General features: G+C 39.9%; 1 protein-coding gene across 6 annotated transcripts in view; it reads left to right on the top strand.

Moving 5' to 3' along the window:
- PPP3CB (protein phosphatase 3 catalytic subunit beta) overlaps window positions 1–16,087 on the top strand; it is a 37,388-nt gene extending 21,301 nt beyond the window's left edge. For 2 of the 6 annotated variants that reach the window (XM_081864343.1, XM_081864338.1), the window contains exons 9-15: window positions 1,166–1,291; window positions 2,188–2,265; window positions 3,299–3,325; window positions 6,838–6,922; window positions 7,980–8,077; window positions 12,762–12,791; window positions 14,525–16,087. In XM_081864343.1, coding sequence (XP_081720469.1) covers window positions 1,166–1,291; window positions 2,188–2,265; window positions 3,299–3,325; window positions 6,838–6,922; window positions 7,980–8,077; window positions 12,762–12,791; window positions 14,525–14,703 — 623 coding nt within the window. In that variant the 3' untranslated portion in view covers window positions 14,704–16,087. The remainder of the gene's footprint in view (window positions 1–1,165; window positions 1,292–2,187; window positions 2,266–3,298; window positions 3,326–6,837; window positions 6,923–7,979; window positions 8,078–12,761; window positions 12,792–14,524) is intronic. The other 4 variants (XM_081864340.1, XM_081864341.1, XM_081864339.1 and 1 more) reach the window with 4 other exon arrangements.
- Window positions 16,088–20,422: the final 4,335 nt, after the last annotated feature.

Genomic DNA, 20,422 nt, shown 5'->3' with positions numbered 1-20,422 from the left:
GCATTTGACGTCATTTTGAGCGTCTGCGCATGCGCGGAGTACAACCCGAAAACGCTCAACCAGAAGCTCCTTCAACCCGAGGTATGACTGTATCAGAATTAATATGCTCTGAAAAGCCACCATATTTTGCACCACCTAAAGTCTCCAAACACATTTAAGAGACTGCGTCCCATAGGGTGCATTTCATTACTCTCATCTGAATGTGACCAAGATAGTGCAATTTGCATTCCTGAATTATATTTGAGTCAGATGTATAGACACGTGTCATGTAGACACGATGTAGCAGTAGCAGCAGTATTTTGTGAGAGTCCTAAGGGACAACTGCAGCTAGTCATTCCAACGTACCTACTTCTTCAGGGCAGAAGGAATGTTTCATTACTCAGGAAGAGACATCTATGTTAGTGAATCTGATGCCATTACTCAGCTTCCTTATCTTTCCCACCTTCACGTTAGCTAAAACCAGTTGGCAAGGCCACAGTTGTTCCGGATGAGAAAGAAGCACAAAGGTCTCTCAGTATATCCTGATACAGTGGTGGTAAAACCTCAAGTCTGATCATCTTGTGCAGAATGAGAATTTGACTCATCTAAAGCTTTAACTGGCTTTCCTTCCAGCATCTGCAACTTTCAGGGAGAGCACTCATCTATCTTTGGAAATTCCTGCTATGTCCAAGATGACACTAGCTTGATACTCTGTGTTGCTGCTGCTTGTTAGAGGCCATATTGGATTATATCCTACAAGTTCCACTGTGTGCCTACTATGGTTGTGGTTGAATAGTTACAGGGGCTGTTTAAGCATAATGCCAAATGCTAACTGTATAGTGTTACAAGAATAGGAAAGGCATGGACCTTGGTGTTTTCTCCTCTTGTGCTCTGAAATTAGTAACTCCTAGTCCTTGTTTGTGACAATTGTTTATTATTTTGTTCAAACAAACCAATTCATGGTTTGTGTTTGCTTGCTAGCCAGGCTCACAAACTAAGGGCCTTGTGCCTGCTTAAACTCGCATATGAATAGCCCGATAGAATCTACAATTCACACAACTGTTGGCTGTTTAAAAAATGTCAAACAACCCTCAGGTGTTGGAATGAATGTGCTAGCTGAAAGGTTTGCAGTTATTATTGATTGCTTGATACGTAATTTCAGCTAATCACTAAAACTTTTTTACAGCTGCTGTATTGAAATATGAAAATAATGTTATGAATATTCGGCAGTTCAACTGTTCACCGCATCCTTATTGGCTGCCAAATTTTATGGATGTCTTCACATGGTCTTTGCCATTTGTTGGAGAAAAAGGTACGTTATATCATGAAACAAGACATAAAAACAGGTTGTCACTCAAACATTTGCCACTTATCTAGTGTTACATTTATGCAAGTAGATTTAAATGCATGCTTTCAACTGATAGCTTGTATGTATCTGTGTGGCCAGATAAAACCTGCCTGTAGCCCAGCAATTCAGACACTGCCTACAAACTGTATTTTTGCCCATTGTTTGATATTCACTTTGGGTTTTGTTGTTTGTTTTGTTTCAGGCAGGTAGCTAAATTACAGTGCTTGTTGAGCCCCGTTGAGTTGCCATATTTGACTGTTAGGTGGGTTCAGCATAATACATTACACACAGTACTATAGTTGTGCTTTACATTGTTGGACTGCAGATTTTTATTTATGTATGTAAAACAGACATTTCTGTTAAGAGTCAGCAGCCATCAATATACTGCACAAGCCCTCCCCGTTTTAGGCGCAACTGATATGCATGCAATCACGCACAGCACCGAACCCAGAAGTAACTCGGAAATGTCATAAAAAGTGTCATTAGAAGGGCTGGGCAGGATGGGGTGGAGTAGGGTGGAATGAGGCAGAACGGGGTGCTTGCAGGCTGTTTAAATTGCATGTGATTTCACACAATCACCTGGAACGCAACCCCTGCTGGGAGCAAGGACTGATGCCTTCATGCCCTGTTTGTGAGCTCTCTAATGGCACCGATTGTTCTTACTTAATTTCTGATCCAGCAATGCTGTTCTTTTATTAAATGACTTACAGTGAAGGATTGGAAGTTGACCTATTTGGCTTTTCATATAATTTTGTTCTGTCTCCCTCCAATGTATTTTGCATTTTAATAGTATTGTAGCATTTTAAACTATTCAGCTTATAATAAGTATTATGATGTGTTGGATTATTTTTTTAATTTAGTGACAGAAATGCTGGTGAACGTTCTGAGTATTTGTTCTGATGATGAACTGATGACTGAGGGTGAAGATCAATTTGACGGTAAGGCTACTTTTATGACTTACGGGTCTGTACTGTGAATTCCTGAAAGTTTTATTCTGTGCATAATTTGTGAACTTTTAAGGGTTTCACTTTTGAGGAATGCTATTAGATTTTTAAAAGAGAGTCTTCAAATGATTCTGGTATATTAAGAATTGAAAACTTGGTGTGCTTATATTTTCTGTATTAAAATTCTTAATGTAAAATATTTATTCCATTGCATAGAATAAAAAGACACAAGATCTGCTTCTTCATTTTCTCCCCCTGCCCCCTGCAACACACACACGATTGCCATCATGCAAGGGGCAGAGTAGGGATGAACTATTTGTCCCCAACACTTCCTACACATCCCCAACGTATTGAGGGCTAAACCTCTTCAGTAGGGAACTTGACTAGGCTCCCCGGCGCAGTCTAGAACCCTGACTTAGGGGCTAAACCATAAGTGGAGCCTGTGCAAGTAGAAAAGACTCCTTGCTGCACAAGTTCAGCCCCAAACACTGGGGAGAAAGATGGCATTGGTAGCAAGGAAAGTTTGTCCAAAGGGGAGAATGTCTGAATAGGGCTGTAGATTATCAATTATTTAGCCCATATTTCACATTTCTGCTTCCTGATACATGTAATTTATTATTACTCATTGCAAGGAAACCTATGAAGTCTGTTTTGTTTATAGAACTTTTACTTATTTTGACAACTTTTACTTATTTTCACTTTGGGGTGCTTTTTATACTATATATTTAACAGTGTTTGTTTGTATATTTGTGTTACTTGAAATTTATGTCCTTCCTACACTTTATATCATCCTGTCAACAAACTCACTGAACAGACATTACAAATGCTACCAATATATTTTAAAAATGCACTCAGCAGTATGCAGTATTCTATGAGAGTAGCAGTTTTCCATTTTTCCTCCTCATTTTTCTTTTCAACTTCCATTCTTTATTATCACTGCCAATGTAAAAGCTCTTCCTTTTAGTTTTCCTCACTCACCTTTTTCTCCATCGTTCACTTTCTTTTTTTCTGGACTCTCCATCTGAAGAACGAATCATATATGGCAATAAAAAAGGTACAGAAAAGACGGAGTAATATTGTTTTGAAATATGACTTATCAAAGTTATCAAAGTAGAGAACACATTTATATATTTTCCTTATATAAATGTGTAGTATTTGTTTTATTGCCAGTCTTTCTGTGCATGAAGGGTTTCTCCTCTTTTCCATTCCCCTTTTGTAGTAGCTTTCATATTTTCCCTACTTTTAATATCTCTTTTTCTGATCCTGCATGTGTAGGAAAGTTTTCAGTTGTCTGCCTTGTTTATGATTTTAGTGTAAGCATTCTACATTACAAATGGTGCATGAAATGTGATCTCTGTAATGTTTCAGTTGCTGTTTGTGCAGTAATTTTGTTCTCTTCCAGCTAATATTTGTATGAGAAAGCTTTACATCACTATTGTGCTAGTTTCAAACTGATGTGTATAATAATAAGTTAGAATAATTTATATTACTAAGGTAAGGCCTGCAGGGACGCGGGTGGCGCTGTGGGTTAAACCACAGAGCCTAGGGATTGCTGATCAGAAGGTTGGCAGTTCGAATCCCCGTGACGGGGTGAGCTCCTGTTGCTCATTCCCTGCTCCTGCCAACCTAGCAGTTTGAAAGCACGTCAAAGTGCAAGTAGATAAATAGGTACCGCTCCGGCGGGGAGGTAAAGGGCGTTTCCGGGCGCTGCTCTGGTTTGTCAGAAACGGCTTAGTCATGCTGGCCACATGACCTGAAAGCTGTATGCCGGCTCCCTCGGCCAGTAAAGCGAGATGAGCACCGCAACTTCAGAGTCGGCCACGACTGGACCTAATGGTCAGGGGTCTCTTTTAACCAGGCCTGCAAGCAGAAGTTTGCGCAAAGACTTTCGCTAGCACAACAGGGCTTTCCCTGCACCGTCCTCTCCCCACAAGCCCCCTGTTTTTACCCCTCCCCATTTGCATGGAGGAGGTTAGGAGAACTCCCAGAAAGGCACATGGGAGGCAGGTGAGCAGAGATTGCTCCATCAGCATAAGCATAAGTGTTTGCACTGATAGAGCAATCTGCTTGGCGCTATGTAGAATTCCTCGCAGAACTTTCATAATGAGCAGAAGTATATTTTAATAGCTTTGAAAGAACCCGTTACTAAATATTGCTGCAGTGCTATTGCCGGAGATCCAAAGAACTGTGCAACTTGCTCTACACATGTGAGGGAGCTTTCGACTTGTGTTTCTTTAATGGCCCTCTCCCAGCCTCCCAGTTGCATGGAAAACCATTTTTTTGGGGGGAGGGCTTTTTAAAGCTGTGATATCACATAGTGGGGATGGTTCTATTGTTTTAAAGTAAAAATTAAACATTCCATGGGGCTTGCCCAAATCCTTGGGTGCACCAAATATAACCCAGACATGACCTTTATTGACCAGGCTTTGGGGACAGATATTAAACACAATTATGATAAGAATGTAAATTATGCAACCAGTATGCTGGTAGTGGCTTGTTAGATTGCCTACTAAGTGTGCATCTTAAATAAAGAAGAAATGTCCCAGTAATTCTCTAGTCTTCCTTCTGAAAGCTATATTGGAAACTGCCTTTTGTTCCTTATATTTCTCCCAGTTGCACACTGTATTAAGTACAGTCTTGCAGTTCATTGGTTGAGGAGACAACTTCTTTCTAGTCTCCATCCCCACCTACCTTCCTGCTTTCTTGTGTTGTTGGTGGGATTTTTGTTCCTATCCATGCCTAGAGCTTAGAATTTTTCTAAGAGGGAATCATGCAACTTAGTTTCATATGTAGTTAAAGCAAGTAGCCTGCAGTACAAAGGTAAAGTATACATGCTCTTTGCCTCTGACGCTGCCCACCCCTGGCAGGCTGCCCAGAAGAGAATGTGGCCCTTGAGCTGAAAGGTCCCCCACCCCTGTCCTACAGTCTCGGTAGACCACATCCCTGAAGGAAAATCATGTTCATGTGTGTGTATGGGAGTCTAATCTAATTTTTCAAACAAAGAAGAGATACCGTGTTTTTCCGCGTATAAGACGAGCTTTTTTGACCCAAAAATGAGGTTCAAAATTTAGGATCATCTTATACACGGGTAGTGCTGAGGGGGGATGGGCGAATGGTTTTTTTGGCATGACCCTGAGATTGTAAGTGGTGATTGGCCGCTTGATTGGTGGGGCGGGACGCTGAAAATCGCTCACCCGCCAGAACGCAGCTCACAGCTGCTCGTGTCGCTTACAATCGGCACTTACAAAATCAGGCTCACGTTTCTTTCCGGTGGGTGAGCAATTTTCAACATTCCCCTCCCCACACACAATCAAGTGGCCAATTGCCGCTTACAATCTTGGGCTCACGCTTCGTTACAGCGGGTGAGCGATTTTCAGCATTGGCCGCCGGAACGCAGCACACAACTGCTCACGTCGCAGCTGCCCCATCACCGCCATTAGCCCTCCTGATTGCTGCTGCGGCAGCCAATAGACAGCTGCCCTTGTTGCAGCAAGCAGGAGCATGATTGGCGGCCGCTGGTGGCGATTGGGAAGCTGATAGGTGGTTTCTGCTATCAGCTATCCACTTCCTGAGAGGAGCGGGTGGTCCTTTTACTGCGTGTGTGGCAAGGAGCGACGGCAGCGGTGACCTGCACCTCGCGAGCGTCGTTGCCTGGCTCTGCGCGGTCGTGTCCTGCCTGTTCCCTAGCCTCCAGCAAAGCAGAGCAGCTCAACAACTCTGCCCCCCCCCCAAGAAAATGAAGTGTGTGTGTGTGTTTCTGCCAGGAGGGAACAGCTGATAGGCAGCTTGTTGGATGCGTGTGGCTGTCAGCGTTTGTCAACTATTTTCCCTAAAAAAAAAGCTCTACAAGTCAGGGCAATCTCCCCCCCACTTTCTAAATTTGGAGTCCCCAAATATAGGGTTGTCCTATACATTGGGGTGTCCAATACACGGAAAAATATGGTATATGCCTGGAAGAACCTTACAAGTGAAACAGCACTTAGGTTGGAATGAAGTATACATGCTAGGAGAGGGAATGTTAGCTAGCTAATTGAATTCATGAATCACTTCCCACATCAGAAAGTCCCGAACTGATTTACATGAATAAAATATAGTGATTGTGGGAGATAGAGGGAGAGATGGAGATGGATGAATAGACATGCTGTTCAGTGTTCTAGAACACTGTCGATTTGGAGCACAATTAGGTTGCCAGTTAGTAATTTGAATGCCAGCTATGGTATAAGTCCCATTTATTCCTTGAATTTTCTATTTGTGCTCAGTCAGGTTCATAACTGTTTAAGAGATCAGCAGTCAAAAGCCTAAGAATGAAATGCCATCAGTAAACAATTGGCAGCAATTAATAGTCTTATATTTGTCACTTAGTGTTTAGAACTGTTTAATCTTTTCAGGATGTTTGGTGATCTGTGGACTGAAGAGATTTGTCTGTGATGAGGCATCTTTATTCAATCACCTTAAGTTCCAGGCTGAAGGAGAACCATATGTTATCACAGTTTTATTGATGGTCACATTGTATGCAATTTTTGTTGTGTGCTCCATTAGCTTGAGACTTTCTTCTTCCATTGGAAGTAGGTACAGCTGCAGCACGAAAAGAAATAATCAGAAACAAAATCCGTGCAATTGGCAAGATGGCAAGAGTCTTCTCTGTTCTCAGGTAATTACTATTCTCAACTTGCCTGATCTGTTTATATGGAAAGACTACGTGTTAGCCGCTCCCTACCCACTCTTACAACTAAGTGCAGCTGTAACTTTTTTAATAGATGAGTTATCTATTGCTAATACTGTACTTCTGCTAAACATTTATTTAGCACCAATACTTGTTTTTCAGAATGTGGAACTATCCTAACCCTTTCTCATGCAGCTGAATAATGAGAGCAGAGCAAAGGTGATGGCAGGATCAAAGAGTAAAAAAATAATGGCAAGAAAAGCTGTGCCAAAGAAATGGGCTCTGAAAGACAGGTGCAAAGGAGGGAAAGGAAATAATGTCATGGGCGCAGTGAATGGACAACACAAGAAGCAGAATTTAAAGGCAGCAGGTGTAAGAGACGAGAACAAAGGGATTTGGTATTTTGTTTCGCTTAAAAATAATCTGCCATATCCAAGCTCAGAGTAGCTCCTGACATATAATATTTTTGAAAGGCAAAAAGATGCCAAAGATGTACAGTCGTACCTTAGAAGTCGAACGGAATCCATTCCGGAAGTCCGTTCGACTTCCAAAATGTTTGGAAACCAAAGTGCGGTTTCTGATTGGCTGCAGGAAGGTGCTGCAGCCAATTGGAAGCCAATTGGAAGCCCCGTCGGACATTTGGGTTCCAGTGAACGTTTGCAAACTGGAACACTCATTTCCGGGTTTGCGGCGTTCGGGAGCCAAAACGTCCGAGTACCAAGGTGTTCAGGACCCAAGGTACGACTGTATGTATAATGGGAGGAGGAAATGTCTTTCTTTCCTTCCTAAACACCAGGGAACAGAGCTGGCAGACCTCTCCTGAGATTGTGTTCCCCAGCCTCCACCTTCCTCTCACACCCTCCCTGCTATTTTCACTTGCAGTATTACATTACCCAGTTCTTCAGTGTTAGATAGGAGACAGTGGATTTGGGGGATGAGAAGAGCTCAGGCAAGGACCTGCATGCAAGTCTGAAGCATATTGGGTAAGAAGACCTCTTTGGGTAAAACAGTTTCCCCCCTCCCCTTTTTTGTCTCCTAAATTCAGGGAAGAGAGCGAAAGTGTACTGACACTCAAGGGTTTGACTCCCACTGGAATGTTACCTAGTGGAGTATTGGCTGGAGGACGCCAGACCTTGCAAAGTGGTAATGATATGCAACTTGCTGTGCCTCAGATGGAATGGGGCACGTCTCACTCTTTCGCTAACACCACACACAGTGCATGCAGGGAATTCCTTATGCTTTTCAGTTCTTGTCTTAGCGGCTGATGATAAAGCATAACTTTATGTATTAATCAGGCAATGTAAAACCAGTATTTAACCAGGGTATTAAACAAAAAGCAAGCAGTATTAGTCACACTGTGCTAATCTTTGTCTGTCTTTGAGCTTTCCTTGATAGAGCATTTCAGATAGCAAGATTGTTTATGAACTGGGAAAAGATTGGCAGGGTAGGTCAGAAAATTAAAGAGACATCATTATTTCATTAGATATCAAATATGGCCTTATTCTTTATTCCTACAGTTTTATTACAGACGTTAATCTGTTTAGTAAATGCCAGTTGCCTTTTAGTATTGATAGCTACAAGTTTCCAAGCTCAATTTTGCATTCCACGGATGGAAAATGTGCTTTGTTTCGTACCCTGGTGATTGATGCCAAAGTTTGTTCCTTCATGTTGTTTGTCAAATGTTCTGTGTAATACTACTTGACTTCCCTGAATTGTCCTTGTAAGTTGCTATTTCCTTCCTCTGCAGATGTAGCTGCTTTTTTTAGATCTGTCTGTCTTTCTCTAGGTATCGCTGTATGTCTGTATAAGTGTGTAAAAAAATTAAATCACTATCTCAGACACTTGTCTGTCTCTTGATGTACAAGCAACTTCGTAGCACCTTATTTTTGAGGTTGGCTGCATTTGACTCTGCACCCGATGCATTCTGATGGCTAATGTAACTGAAAAATAAGCAATAGCTGTTATAAAATCCAGTTGAGAATAAAGGGGCTAAATGAAAACCTTGTAAATAAGTCAGACTCAAAGGGTGTTTAAGTGTGCTTATATTTTTTGCATGAAAATAAAAAGAAAATACACCTGTAATCTGGCTCATTGAATACTTTATAAAAGTTGATGGATTAGTTGTTGCCAGAAGAATATTGTGAGATTCTTTTTTCTTTTTTAATTTCTTCTGACTATATAGTTCATTTTTTTGTAATGGATGTCAAGAAAGAAAGTGGGCGTCATAACATTCCTGAGCTTTATTAACAGAAAACATTTTAGTTTTCTGTTTTGATATTTCTGTAATATCTGAGTTCAGTTTTACAGCACATGTTTTTTTCTTGTCTGTCAAAAAAAATATTTTTGCCACCTAATGTAATCAAAATTCAACATTTAAATGTAAATTTGTGAAACTTTTCTGGTACTGTGTCAGTCTAAAATAATTTTTGTTTGAGTTAACACCTTTTAATATTATTTAAACTGTTTTATTTACTATCATTATCCTCTTGGAGCATATAATGTCTCCAAGTTCACTTTTCATAAGTCCTTATATATGTATGTATTTGATCTGTGAATGTCTGTAATAGCAAATGGTGTGTATGTTCCTTGTATCATCAGATTTCTCCCTCTAAATGTTACTTTCAGTGTGTATATTCACTACCCAGCTTGCATATAGTAGTTTTCTCAGCACTATGTAAGCTGTAGAGAATTGGAACATACGCATTTGATCGGACTTGATAATGTTGTCTCATGTTTGTTTTAAAACAAGACAAGTGGACCTGACATATAACATCAATCAAAAATTTTAATTTCAGCATGACCACAACTTAGAATTTTAACTAACTTTACTCCTTTAGGAGCCTCAAATGGCAACAGCTTAACAGAAATGTTGTGAATTCAGTAGATTTTTAAGGTGCTCACACAATTTCTACTGTTGTTGATAGGGTAAACCAGATGATTCCTGTTGCAAGTTAGACGTTTTTAATGTTTAATGGAAAGTTGTAACACAAATTTTTCATCACTTACAACAATGAAACGTTATAGTAAATTGGACAAATAGAAAACTGGCATTCAGGAGTCATTTTGTTTTCCAAAGGAGTAATGCCATAATGTTGTCTACATTAAAATTAATGTAGTAGCAATATAAATCAAATGGCTTCTTGTGGTGAAAGATTTGATTGAGCACCATTGCTTTTATCCTATATTTTATTTTATTTTTTTGTAAAAGCAGCTGCATCTTATGGGTGAAGCTGTTGGGAGTGGGCATCCAGCCCTTAATAGCCTGACATTTCCATTCTTTAATTCAGGTAATCTTTCAGAACTATGAGGTACAAATGAAATACTACATCAAGATATTTGAGTTTTGGTATCTCTTTTGCTAGAGGGGGGAGAAACCCTGCCAGATAAATGATTAGCATTTCAGAGAAGCTAGTTCAGCTCACTAATTTAGTTTGTGCCAGAACTGATGCAAGTTAAGTAATTTCATCATGTTTGGTTGGAATTAAATGCTTAAAATGGTATCTCTGATTGTGCTGGTATGTGTGTGTTCTTGCATCCCACAATCACCTCCCTTTGCACTGTTGTTGTAGTCTAGGATTTAACCATCTTACACACTTGTAGATGGACTGGTCTTGTAGTAAGTTGAAGGTGTTGAAGTAAGTAGTAAGATGGTTGAAGGTGAACTCTGTGAGGTAGTAACTGCATTTCCAAACCAGCACCCTGATAAGTGCACTGTTGTTGCTGCTGCTGTATTGCTTGCCATAGGAGGAAAAATTACTTGAAGAAAAAGGCAAATGTTTCCCTGTCTTCCTTGACTAGACTGAATTATTTTTTAAAGACAGCAACCTTTATGTCACTGGTTTTCAGTGGCCTGGGTTGTGGTGCAATGGGATTCAGAAAAAAAAATATGATATTGTCTCTAAGTTTAAATGGTGACCAGTAAGAACAGTCCAGGCTTTGCCTACAAACTAATGCTGTGGCCCTCTTGCTATGTCCACACAGAACGATAAACTGTTTTCCCATTACAAGAAGGAGCCTAATCAACCATGTGCTCTTTTCTGCCACGTTTACAACAGCCACAAGGAGGAGACTGGAATCTTCAGCTTCAGTTGTCAATTAAACGCAGTTTAGGGATAACATTTCACCTGAACTGTTCAGAAACCACAGTTTGAAATTGGCTTGTTTCAGTAAACCACAGTTAGCACCAACTGCAGTTTATCCAGTTTCAAACGTAACATGAAACTGCAGCTAGTCAAAAACAGAAGCAGAAGCTTCTGATGTTTCTTCACGGCCAATCCTATAGGACAAAGAAGCCCACTGCCTGCCTAGGTTTATTCCTACAATAATAAACTGTAGTCTATTGTTGCATCTAAACTCAGTAGCGTTTTTTCAGTCCCATTTCCAGATCCAGGAGCATGACAAGCTGCTTTTGAAACTCAAGTGGGTTTCTTAAGAAATTTGAAGTGGGCTTTTGTGTTAAAGGAGAGTTTTATTAGAGTCACTTGGGACTTGAGTTTGGTTATTCCTGAAAGAAGTGAAATTAGTTTCTACAATGTTTTTTATTAGTCCACATCTGTTCCTGCGGTATCTTGGGAGGTTTCTAACCCCCCCCCCCAAAAAAAATACCCTGATTAAAAAATACAACAGTGCTTGGGGGTTTTTTTTTACATGCACATAAAACGCATTTTGAAGCAAAGCTTTATCACTGTAACTTCTAACAATATATGCCAAAACAAATGTTTCATCGTATTTCAAAGAATACAGTTCTGCACTTAAATGACAAACTGACAATCTAAAACTTGAGAATTATAGGTTGGCTTCAGCGTCTTTATCAATGGTTTCATTGTGGGTGAGTTTGTAGGTAATTCTGTAAACACAATATTGATCTGAAAGACCTTGTTGCCCATAACTCCTCCCGTTTTCACTCCTCTATATTCATTTGTAAATTTTGTCCCCACCTATTTCTTAATCCTACCCTGCTGATGGTAAACGCAGAAGAGGAACTTTTTTGATGGTAATAAGAGATCATTGCTTTATAGAACAGGTATTTGTCCTCTAAGATCTTACTGAGCTAATGGCATGGGTCACTGCTTTTTCAGTTGTCATGGTGGGTACACAGAGATGTTTGAATATTTCATCTTTCCAAAGGAAATTACAAAGAAAAACAGTTCATTCTTGATGATGTGATCATCAGTTTGTTTTACCTTGGCTATCAGTGAAGGGTCTTTACATTCCTTCTCATGTGAAATAGTGTTAGTCTGTTCATAAGTATATTAGAAAATGTGCAGAAGAATATCCAAAGTTTTATTTTTTTCATAGCTACTTTAAACAGTAGGGGGTTCACATCCGTTTTTAAAATCTGGGGATTCCCGTTATTAACTGCAGCTCACCTACAAACATGCAGACTTTCGTCTTCTTAGTTTGCATGGCAACTGGTTACATTTTTTAAAAAATATCATCATCATTGTATGTAAAGCAGCAGTTACTCATGATGATGATAAGAAACGTTCCTTTCTCAAATTCTTGTGTTTGACTCAGGAATAAAATACTTGATATTTTATTGCATGTTGGTATTGTGGACTAATGAAGAAAGTCCTCCCGAAACATTACAAACGGTCCCTTTCAGCCCTTTCCATGTTGTTGGGAACTCATATTAACCTGTGGTTTCTTTAAAAATAAATAAATGGTAGTATCAAAGCCAAAAAAGCAAGGAATTTTTTATTTTCAAAAAGGACTTCTTAAATCAACCTTCAGCTAGTATAATATTAATCATATTTTTTCTGCTATGTGATATTACACTCTTCATCTTTCTCATTCATTTTGCATGCATCTACTCACTTCTGTACAGCCACAGTAGAGGCAATTGAGGCTGAAAAAGGTATGGTCTCAGTGTCTTTGCTACTGGCAGGGATTGGGGTCTGGGAGGGATTTAAAAGTCTGTTCTGCTCTTTCAACTTGCACAACCAGAGATGAATCAATACACTGATTCATTTGTTGTTATCCGTAGCATTTTGTCTTGTCTTGATGATGATTGTTGCCTTTCGCTTTTGGGGTGATTTGCTTTTTCTGACTGTGGAATAAGGATGTGTTTTCTTTCGTTAGCATAATAGCATGCTATGTTTATGTCCCCTCTTTTAGTTGACATACTTCCTCTGGTGATAATGGATTTTAAATGTTGTCTCCAATCCAGCAGGCCACTTTTAAGTATATGCATGGCTTGAACACTCAAATTGAGCTTTTCATATTTGCTAGCTCCCCCCCCCCCCCCGCACCCAATATTTTGAATGTGACTTCTCAACAATACATCATAGCCCAGAGTTTCAAAAGTAGTTTCTGGTGCCATAGAATAATGCAGCCCTCCTCTCTTCCACTGTGCGCAGATATCTTCCCATATGGTTTTCTGGATTGAAGTCTGTGTCTTTTCGTTTCTTTCTCATAACCCATCTGGTAGTGCAAGATTTAGTTTTATAAAGGTGTTTTTATAATGTGTAGTATTCATTTGTGAACATTAAGTGCCAGGAAGCTGGCAAAGTAGAAAATGTTATCTTTGGATGAGAGCCGAATAATAATTTAGACATGGCCAAGGGCTTGCCTTATTTCCAGAGACACTTCTTATTTTGGAACAGCAACCTTTCATTCCATGTCACTGCTTTGGCAACTCTGTTCAGTTGCTTGGGTGGTGTGGGTAAAGGTTCCTGAAGTCTTCTTTGGATCCTAGCCCTAATAGCCGCTATCCATGTCGACTTTTATATCCCATCTTTGTCAGGCCATTGCTTTACTATAAGCGACAAAGTATGTCTATGTGCACAGATGAGCTACTGGTACCAAGCAAATCTGTGGTCTAATCACGTTTGCAGACTAATCTGTAAGGCTGGTGCATATGCTGCTTTTTAAATGTGTGCCAAGTCTGAAGACTTGGACTATACTTATTAGTGGCTCAGCATCTCCTTAAAAATCTTCAGAAGAACTTGCCGGGCCAGCAAGCTCCCTAATGGTTCAAGCACCATATTTATACATCACTGTTGATGATTAGTTACATATGCAGGGTGGGATTGTCTTGGTGGTGGAAAATGGAGTAAGATGCTTGGTACCATTGTACAGAACTCTAGTTTCTATAGCAGTGTGTGCACATGTCATTGTTCTTCAAAACTGAAAAATTGTCTTATTATCAGTGTTCAAAATAAAATGGGCTCCTGCCTGATGTGTAAGGTGATCTGTTGAAGTCTAGGTACTGTCCTTATTTTAAGGTGGCTTCCAAGGCTGTTGTGGTTATTCTCACGTGTTTAGCCTAGGTATTCAAAGTAATATCTTGCATTGCTGCCAACTTTAGTTTTTGTGTTCTCATAAGTGATGTTTGGAATGCCTAGCGGCCTTAAGCAAAAATTGGTATGATATAGTGAAGAAGAAAAGTCAGAGAGGCTGTACAACTCTGCTTACTTTTTGCAAGAGAAGTGTAAATACATAAAATCACATTTAATCTAACTTACTGGTTTTGTGGGTGTCTCCTCACCATTTTATTTTTTTTACATTTTGATATTATTTCTTAGAAGTTACTAAGAATACGCAGAGCTTTTCCCCCTTACTGACATGTCTAATTTGCATTTTGTTAAGCAATACGAGGATTCTCTCCACAACATAAAATCTGCAGTTTTGAAGAGGCAAAAGGACTGGATAGGATCAATGAGCGAATGCCGCCAAGGAAAGATGCTCTTCTTCAGGGTGGCATTAATTCTGTGAATGCAACAAATGCCAACGGAAACAATGGTGCTGGCAACAACAATGCACAGTGACCGTCGCATCTGCTTACTTACGTAATAATTCGTTGAGGACTGCTTCTTGAAAAGACAGTAGCCAAAACATCCCAGGGAGATGCAGTCCCCACGCTTTATCCGGAGCGAAATCACAACTTGATCTTACAGAAGAGAAGCCATGATGCTTTGGAGATGACAGCCACTCTTCTAAAAGTGACAACATGAATATTAACAGTGCATATTTGAAACTCACTTGTGGAGAGAGATCCAGGGACAAGCTTCTGCTGTTATCACTATAGACTTAGCATGTTACTTTTTTATCATTGTCAACACTTTTTATGTTTACAGAATGGGATTGTAGAGCTAGGTGGTGGGTTTGTGAGGTGGTTTTCTTTTGTTTTTAAATCGGACGTTCTAATGCATCCGTATTTATTTAATGGTCTTATGAACTGTCTTTAAATGATAGTTTTACAGTGGTCTTAAAATATAAATCTGAGGCTGCAGACATGTCTGTGTTTTAAATAGGTGAGGAAGAAATGCCAAAAATCTTAGTAATTATGTAAATTTCTGGTCTTGGGTATACTCCTGTTGCTAATTCTGTATAATGTTCAACATATTATTTTTAGTTAAAACTTATCAGAAGATTTCTATATAAAAATGTTTATTACTTGAACCATAGCTTTTGAAAAATATTTTAATTTAGAAACTTTTTTGCCCAACTTTTTGAGACTTTCCCCACACTTGAATGTTAAAAGAACTATTAACAGTAAAAAAAAAAAAAAGTTTAAAATTAAGGTACTTTGTACATTACGTTTCAAGTAAATTTGATTCATATCAGATCTGTAAAGCTTGGCTTTGTATTTTCTGTATGCATGTTTTAATTTTGCAGATATTTAATATATAGACCTAGGGTGTACAGGAGAAAACATCCTATAGGTTATGCAGCACAGCTGTTATGGGTATTTTTAGTTTATTGTATTAAAGTTGCTTAAATAGTTAATAATTGTTGGGCTGAGTGGCTGCAAGTGTGTTCTTTTAATTCTGTTTGGTTGTTTTTGTTTTTGTTTTGAACTTTTGGCCATACAATGCATAATTACTCTGGACATTAAGATGTTAGTGAAGATATAAAATCAAGATGCATGTTATGTTTTTGATAGCTGGACTGTTCGGTTAAAATAAAATCAAACCATGTGTTGATCTAACGAATGATGAACTGTAGTTAAATTCTCCCAACATTTTGTTACCTACCTTTCTTATTCTGTGGGAAGCTGTTGGAATCTTACGGCAATGGATTTCACCTGCAGTTTGTTTGCCACAAAGTGGAACTTGTGTGTGGCCCTAAGTTGGCTATTTGATGCATGTTTTAAACCATTCAAGTATTTTATAATAAGAAGCGCACAATAAAGTTTGTGCATGGGCCTCAGCTCGGATTGGTTTGCTTCTGTTTTTGTTTGCGTAATGAGGAACACAACACAACCAACCATTCTAGTTGACCTCCTGGGGGCAAATATCTGGAATGGGGAGGTTCCCAGCACATTTTAGAATCTTTGAAGTCCCCGAGTTAAGGAAGCCTCCCTATGTCAGAAGTTTGTTCCAACTTGAGGAAGGTGACAGGGGCAGAGCTGGTGTGCTCATTCCTACAATCCTTCCTCATATAGTTACTTGGATGTTGAGCAGTGCTGTACTTAATGAGACTTTTATATGGTGATTAGATCTCAAGCACAGCTAACTAAAATGGCAAAGGAACATTTCATTTGAAAGTCAGTGATGGTTTTGTATGTATGGACAACGTAGAGTTCCCAGCTCTGTTTATTAATGATGTGTGTAATTTGGGGTGGGGTGTTGTTGTTAAGTACCAAAGTTTATTTTTATTGATTTAAAAAAATAATAATATTGAAAAGTAACAGCCATATTTGTGCCCAGCGTTCCCAGCCTCCTCCATCCCTATCACAGGTGACCTCCCATGACCTATGTCACAAGGTGGTTGTGAGGTTAAACGGGGAGAGGGAGAGCCATGTACGCCACCCCGAGGACCTTAGTGGAAAAGTGGAATATAAATGAAAGAAAGAAAGAAAGGTAAGCCCGCAGGTACAATACAAAAGCAGCAAAGAATCTCCACTTTCCAGTGTCTCACGTATACAATCATAAATGTGTATGAAATACAGTGGAACCTCGGTTGTCAAATGTAATCCGTTCTGGAAGACTGTTCGACAACCGAGACTCAATGGGCGGTCAGCAAATCCCATTGAGAAAACCGAGAAACATGCCCCAGAAGCCATTCAGCTTCTGACGCGCTCAAAAACCGAGGTTCCACTGTATATTGAAAGGGGGGGGGTCATCGCCTCCTACATCAATTAGACCGCAGAACAAGTATATGCAATTTAACAGCAACGTTGCTCCACCATAAAGGGTGGGGGAAGACATGAAGTGGGTGAGTCTTCGGAATGCATGTACATAATGTGGGACAATACTGACTTTTCCCCACTTTCCCCACAGGTTTATGTGAAGCTTCCACCTTTCCCAATCTGCTATGCCATTCACTAAAGAGGTGAGAAACAGCAGTGTCTCTTAACTTGTGAGGTGGGTCTGTGGTTGGGGAGATTAAATGGTTAAATATCTGAAATGTTTAACTGCAAGAAAATGCAGTTCCACTCAGCTGCATTTGTTGTGAATTGACTGAGTGACTTGGCCACAGACTTATTCCATATTAATTTTATACTTTGAGATGTCCATCAAATGACTTATTTACGTGCATTACTTGAGGCACAGCAGCTGTCCCAGAAGAAAACTGTGTGCAGTTTTGTTTTTTCTTGGCATAAAATACTGGTTCCTTTTAATGTTTGTGACCTGATGTCTTGAGGATGCCAGAGCAATATAAACTAACAAGGGACAGCCCTGCCACTGTCTTTTAGCATCTTGACGTCCTTATACAGCCCTGAGCACAGACATAATTATTTCCAAATGCTTGCTAAGCATCTTCTCAATTTAGAACTCATTCCAACTGCTGGGAAATACAATTTGTGGTATAAGTCTGATGGATCTGTCCAGATCTCACCCTCCCTGCATGGAAGGGCTCCTGTCAGTGAGGCTTTTGATATAGCAGCAGGATCTCACTGGTAGAAGGGAGGTGACTTGCCTGTTTCCAATTCCCTCTGCAGCCTTCACACACTAATCCAGAAGGTGTCTCCGTCTTTCACAGTAGGTTTTTGGAGGCTGCAGGGGAAGTGGAAACTGGGAAATGTCACCGCTGTACTACTTCCAGTGGGAGCATTGTGTTCTGGGTAGTTCCCACCAGCAGGAGCAAAGTCTGGAAGCAAGCCTACTATTAAAACCTCACATATTAGTAAACTTGAAGCAGGCAAACTTTTGGTCTCTTTACTCTCTGCCCCTGCTAATGCAACTATTTCTGTGCTTACTGTTGTCTTGCTTTTTTCATCTCGTTCAAACGTACATGGAGTTAAATATTACTAGCCTCTTAACTGTGAAGAACACTGGGTCAACATGGCCTGAGCTGCTGCTCCACAAGCATCTCCTTCACTGAGGTTCTCTCTCAGTGAAGACAACTGGTTTAGTTTTGGGTTATAAAGTTCTATTGTTAAAAGTTATATGAGAGTCTGTGCTCTGGTTCCTCACTGCCATAACTGGACTAAGTCCTAGATGTACTGGTAGAATGCAAACAGTTGTTGGATAGTCTAAATGTTCAACTTTTAAAGCTGTCATTAGCACTGTGTGTTAGTTGAATAGGTGTTTGTTAATTCAATGCTCATTAATACATTGTGGCAAGGGATTTCCATGTTCACTCAAGCTACAAAATGCTGGGAAATGACCCAGTTTTGTGATTAGTTTCAACTTCCTTTGAGCTCAACGGCTGTCAGAGGCAGAATGTTAGATCCAAGTCCCAGATTTGTCTGTTCATGTTACAGGGGTACGCTAGTAGTACAGCTTAAAAATGTATGAGAATAGGAATTGGGAGGTAGGTTGAGGCTTCAATCCTGAGGTGTCATCACTCTGCCAGACTAAATCACTAGTGTCTGTTTCAGCTCCGATTAGGAAACGCTTACTACATATTATACAGATGAGTCTTTTTTGTATTGAATCACATTGTTAGTATGTTTGTGATCTTCACTGTTTTGTTGTTTCTTCAGCTAGCAAGCCTCCTTGTGTATAGTAATATAGAGAGGAAGTATACAAATGAACAGTGAAATGAAATGAAATACCTCATGCCACTGAACTTTCCTCATATAATCAGGATGCGTAAACCTGAGTGCTGGAGAGGTCAAAAGTTTTGTAATAAAATTCCTAAATTTGGGCATACAGGGATCTTCCTCTGTAGATAGTGGTGGTATACAGTGGTGCCTCGCAAGACGAAAAGAATCCGTTCCGCGAGTCTCTTCGTCTAGCGGTTTTTTCGTCTTGCAAAGCAAGCCCATTAGTGGATTAGCGCTATTAGCGGCTTTTAGCAGCTTAGCGGATAAGTGGCTTAGCAGCTTAGAAAAAGGGGGGGGAAGGGGGGAAAAGTCGGAAAAACTTGCAAGACATTTTCGTCTTGCGAAGCAAGCCTCTGGGGAAATTCGTCTTGCGAAGCACCTCCAAAACGGAAAATCCTTTCGTCTAGCGGGTTTTTCGTCTTGCGAGGCATTCGTCTTGCGGGGCACCACTGTATATTACTTCACTTCAATATGTGCTAAACTAGAGCTTTTCTGCTTGGGGCAGAATAACCAAGAGGACTCCCAAAGTCTGTCCTGCTGGCACCGCTGTGATTGAATAGTGAAAATGTTTCTATGACTAGCAAGTAACAGGGACAGCCCAATTAGATGCCTCACTCAAACACGCAGTATCAATATGGGATCAGACTCTGGAGAAATGGTTCTTGAGTAACATTACTACCATATGAACAGGGTTTTGGTCATTTCATACAGTGGTTGAAGATCTAGTTAAATCATAATCCTTTTAATGGATTGCTGTTCCATTTTATCAGTAGCTAGTATTTGCATACTTTGAAAACTGGAAGGGTAAAGGATAAAGCCCTGGCTTATTCACTTCAGGTTTCTAAATGAGACTGCAACAATGTGTTGCAGTGCAAAGAGCTGCAGGTTTCAGCTCTTAGTTGTTTTTTTAAATTGTTTTTATTAAAGATTTTCTTGGGTTACAAAAGTACATACATCTCTGTTTTGCATCATACAGTCCTTTAAACAGATCAGTTCTATTCGATGTTGTATACAGTATAAGGTTGTGGGAAGAGAAGTGGGGGCGTAGTAAACTTGCATTTTTACAGTGTATGTGCAAGGTTTTTGTGTCAGAGTCACATGCATAGGTTCCCTTTCTATTCATTCATTTGTGTTCATGGGGGCTACAGTAAGTTGCTACCTGTTTGTGCATGAAGGGTTGTTGGCTCAAGTTAGCCATGTCAATTCACATGCTGTCGCTGGCTTCTTGTTGGGCTGTGTGTGTAATAAAGGGGAACCACACTGGGGTGAAGGCATCCTTGTTTATGTGTCCCTGTGCTAGTTTTGGTTTGTTGGTTAGCTTTTCTAGTAAGGCTATTTCCCATACAGTTTGGTACCAGTGCTCCATGTTCACTCCTAACAGCTCCCTCCATTGTTGATGTTCTTGACTGCTGAGAGTAGGTGGCTTATAAGCTCTTTGTAGTGTGATTGTTTGTCTTGCAAAATGTTCCAACGGGGATAATTCTGGCATGGCTTCTAGTACTGTTTTGTTATTTTGCATATTTATTGAAGGTTTCAGCAAGACAGCCATG

This window comes from Podarcis erhardii, assembly GCF_964252035.2.
Source record: "Podarcis erhardii genome assembly, chromosome: 5".
NCBI classification, from domain to species: Eukaryota; Metazoa; Chordata; class Lepidosauria; order Squamata; family Lacertidae; genus Podarcis; species Podarcis erhardii.
The sequence above is the reverse complement of the archived record's forward strand: the minus strand, read 5'-3'. Positions and strand labels throughout refer to the sequence as shown.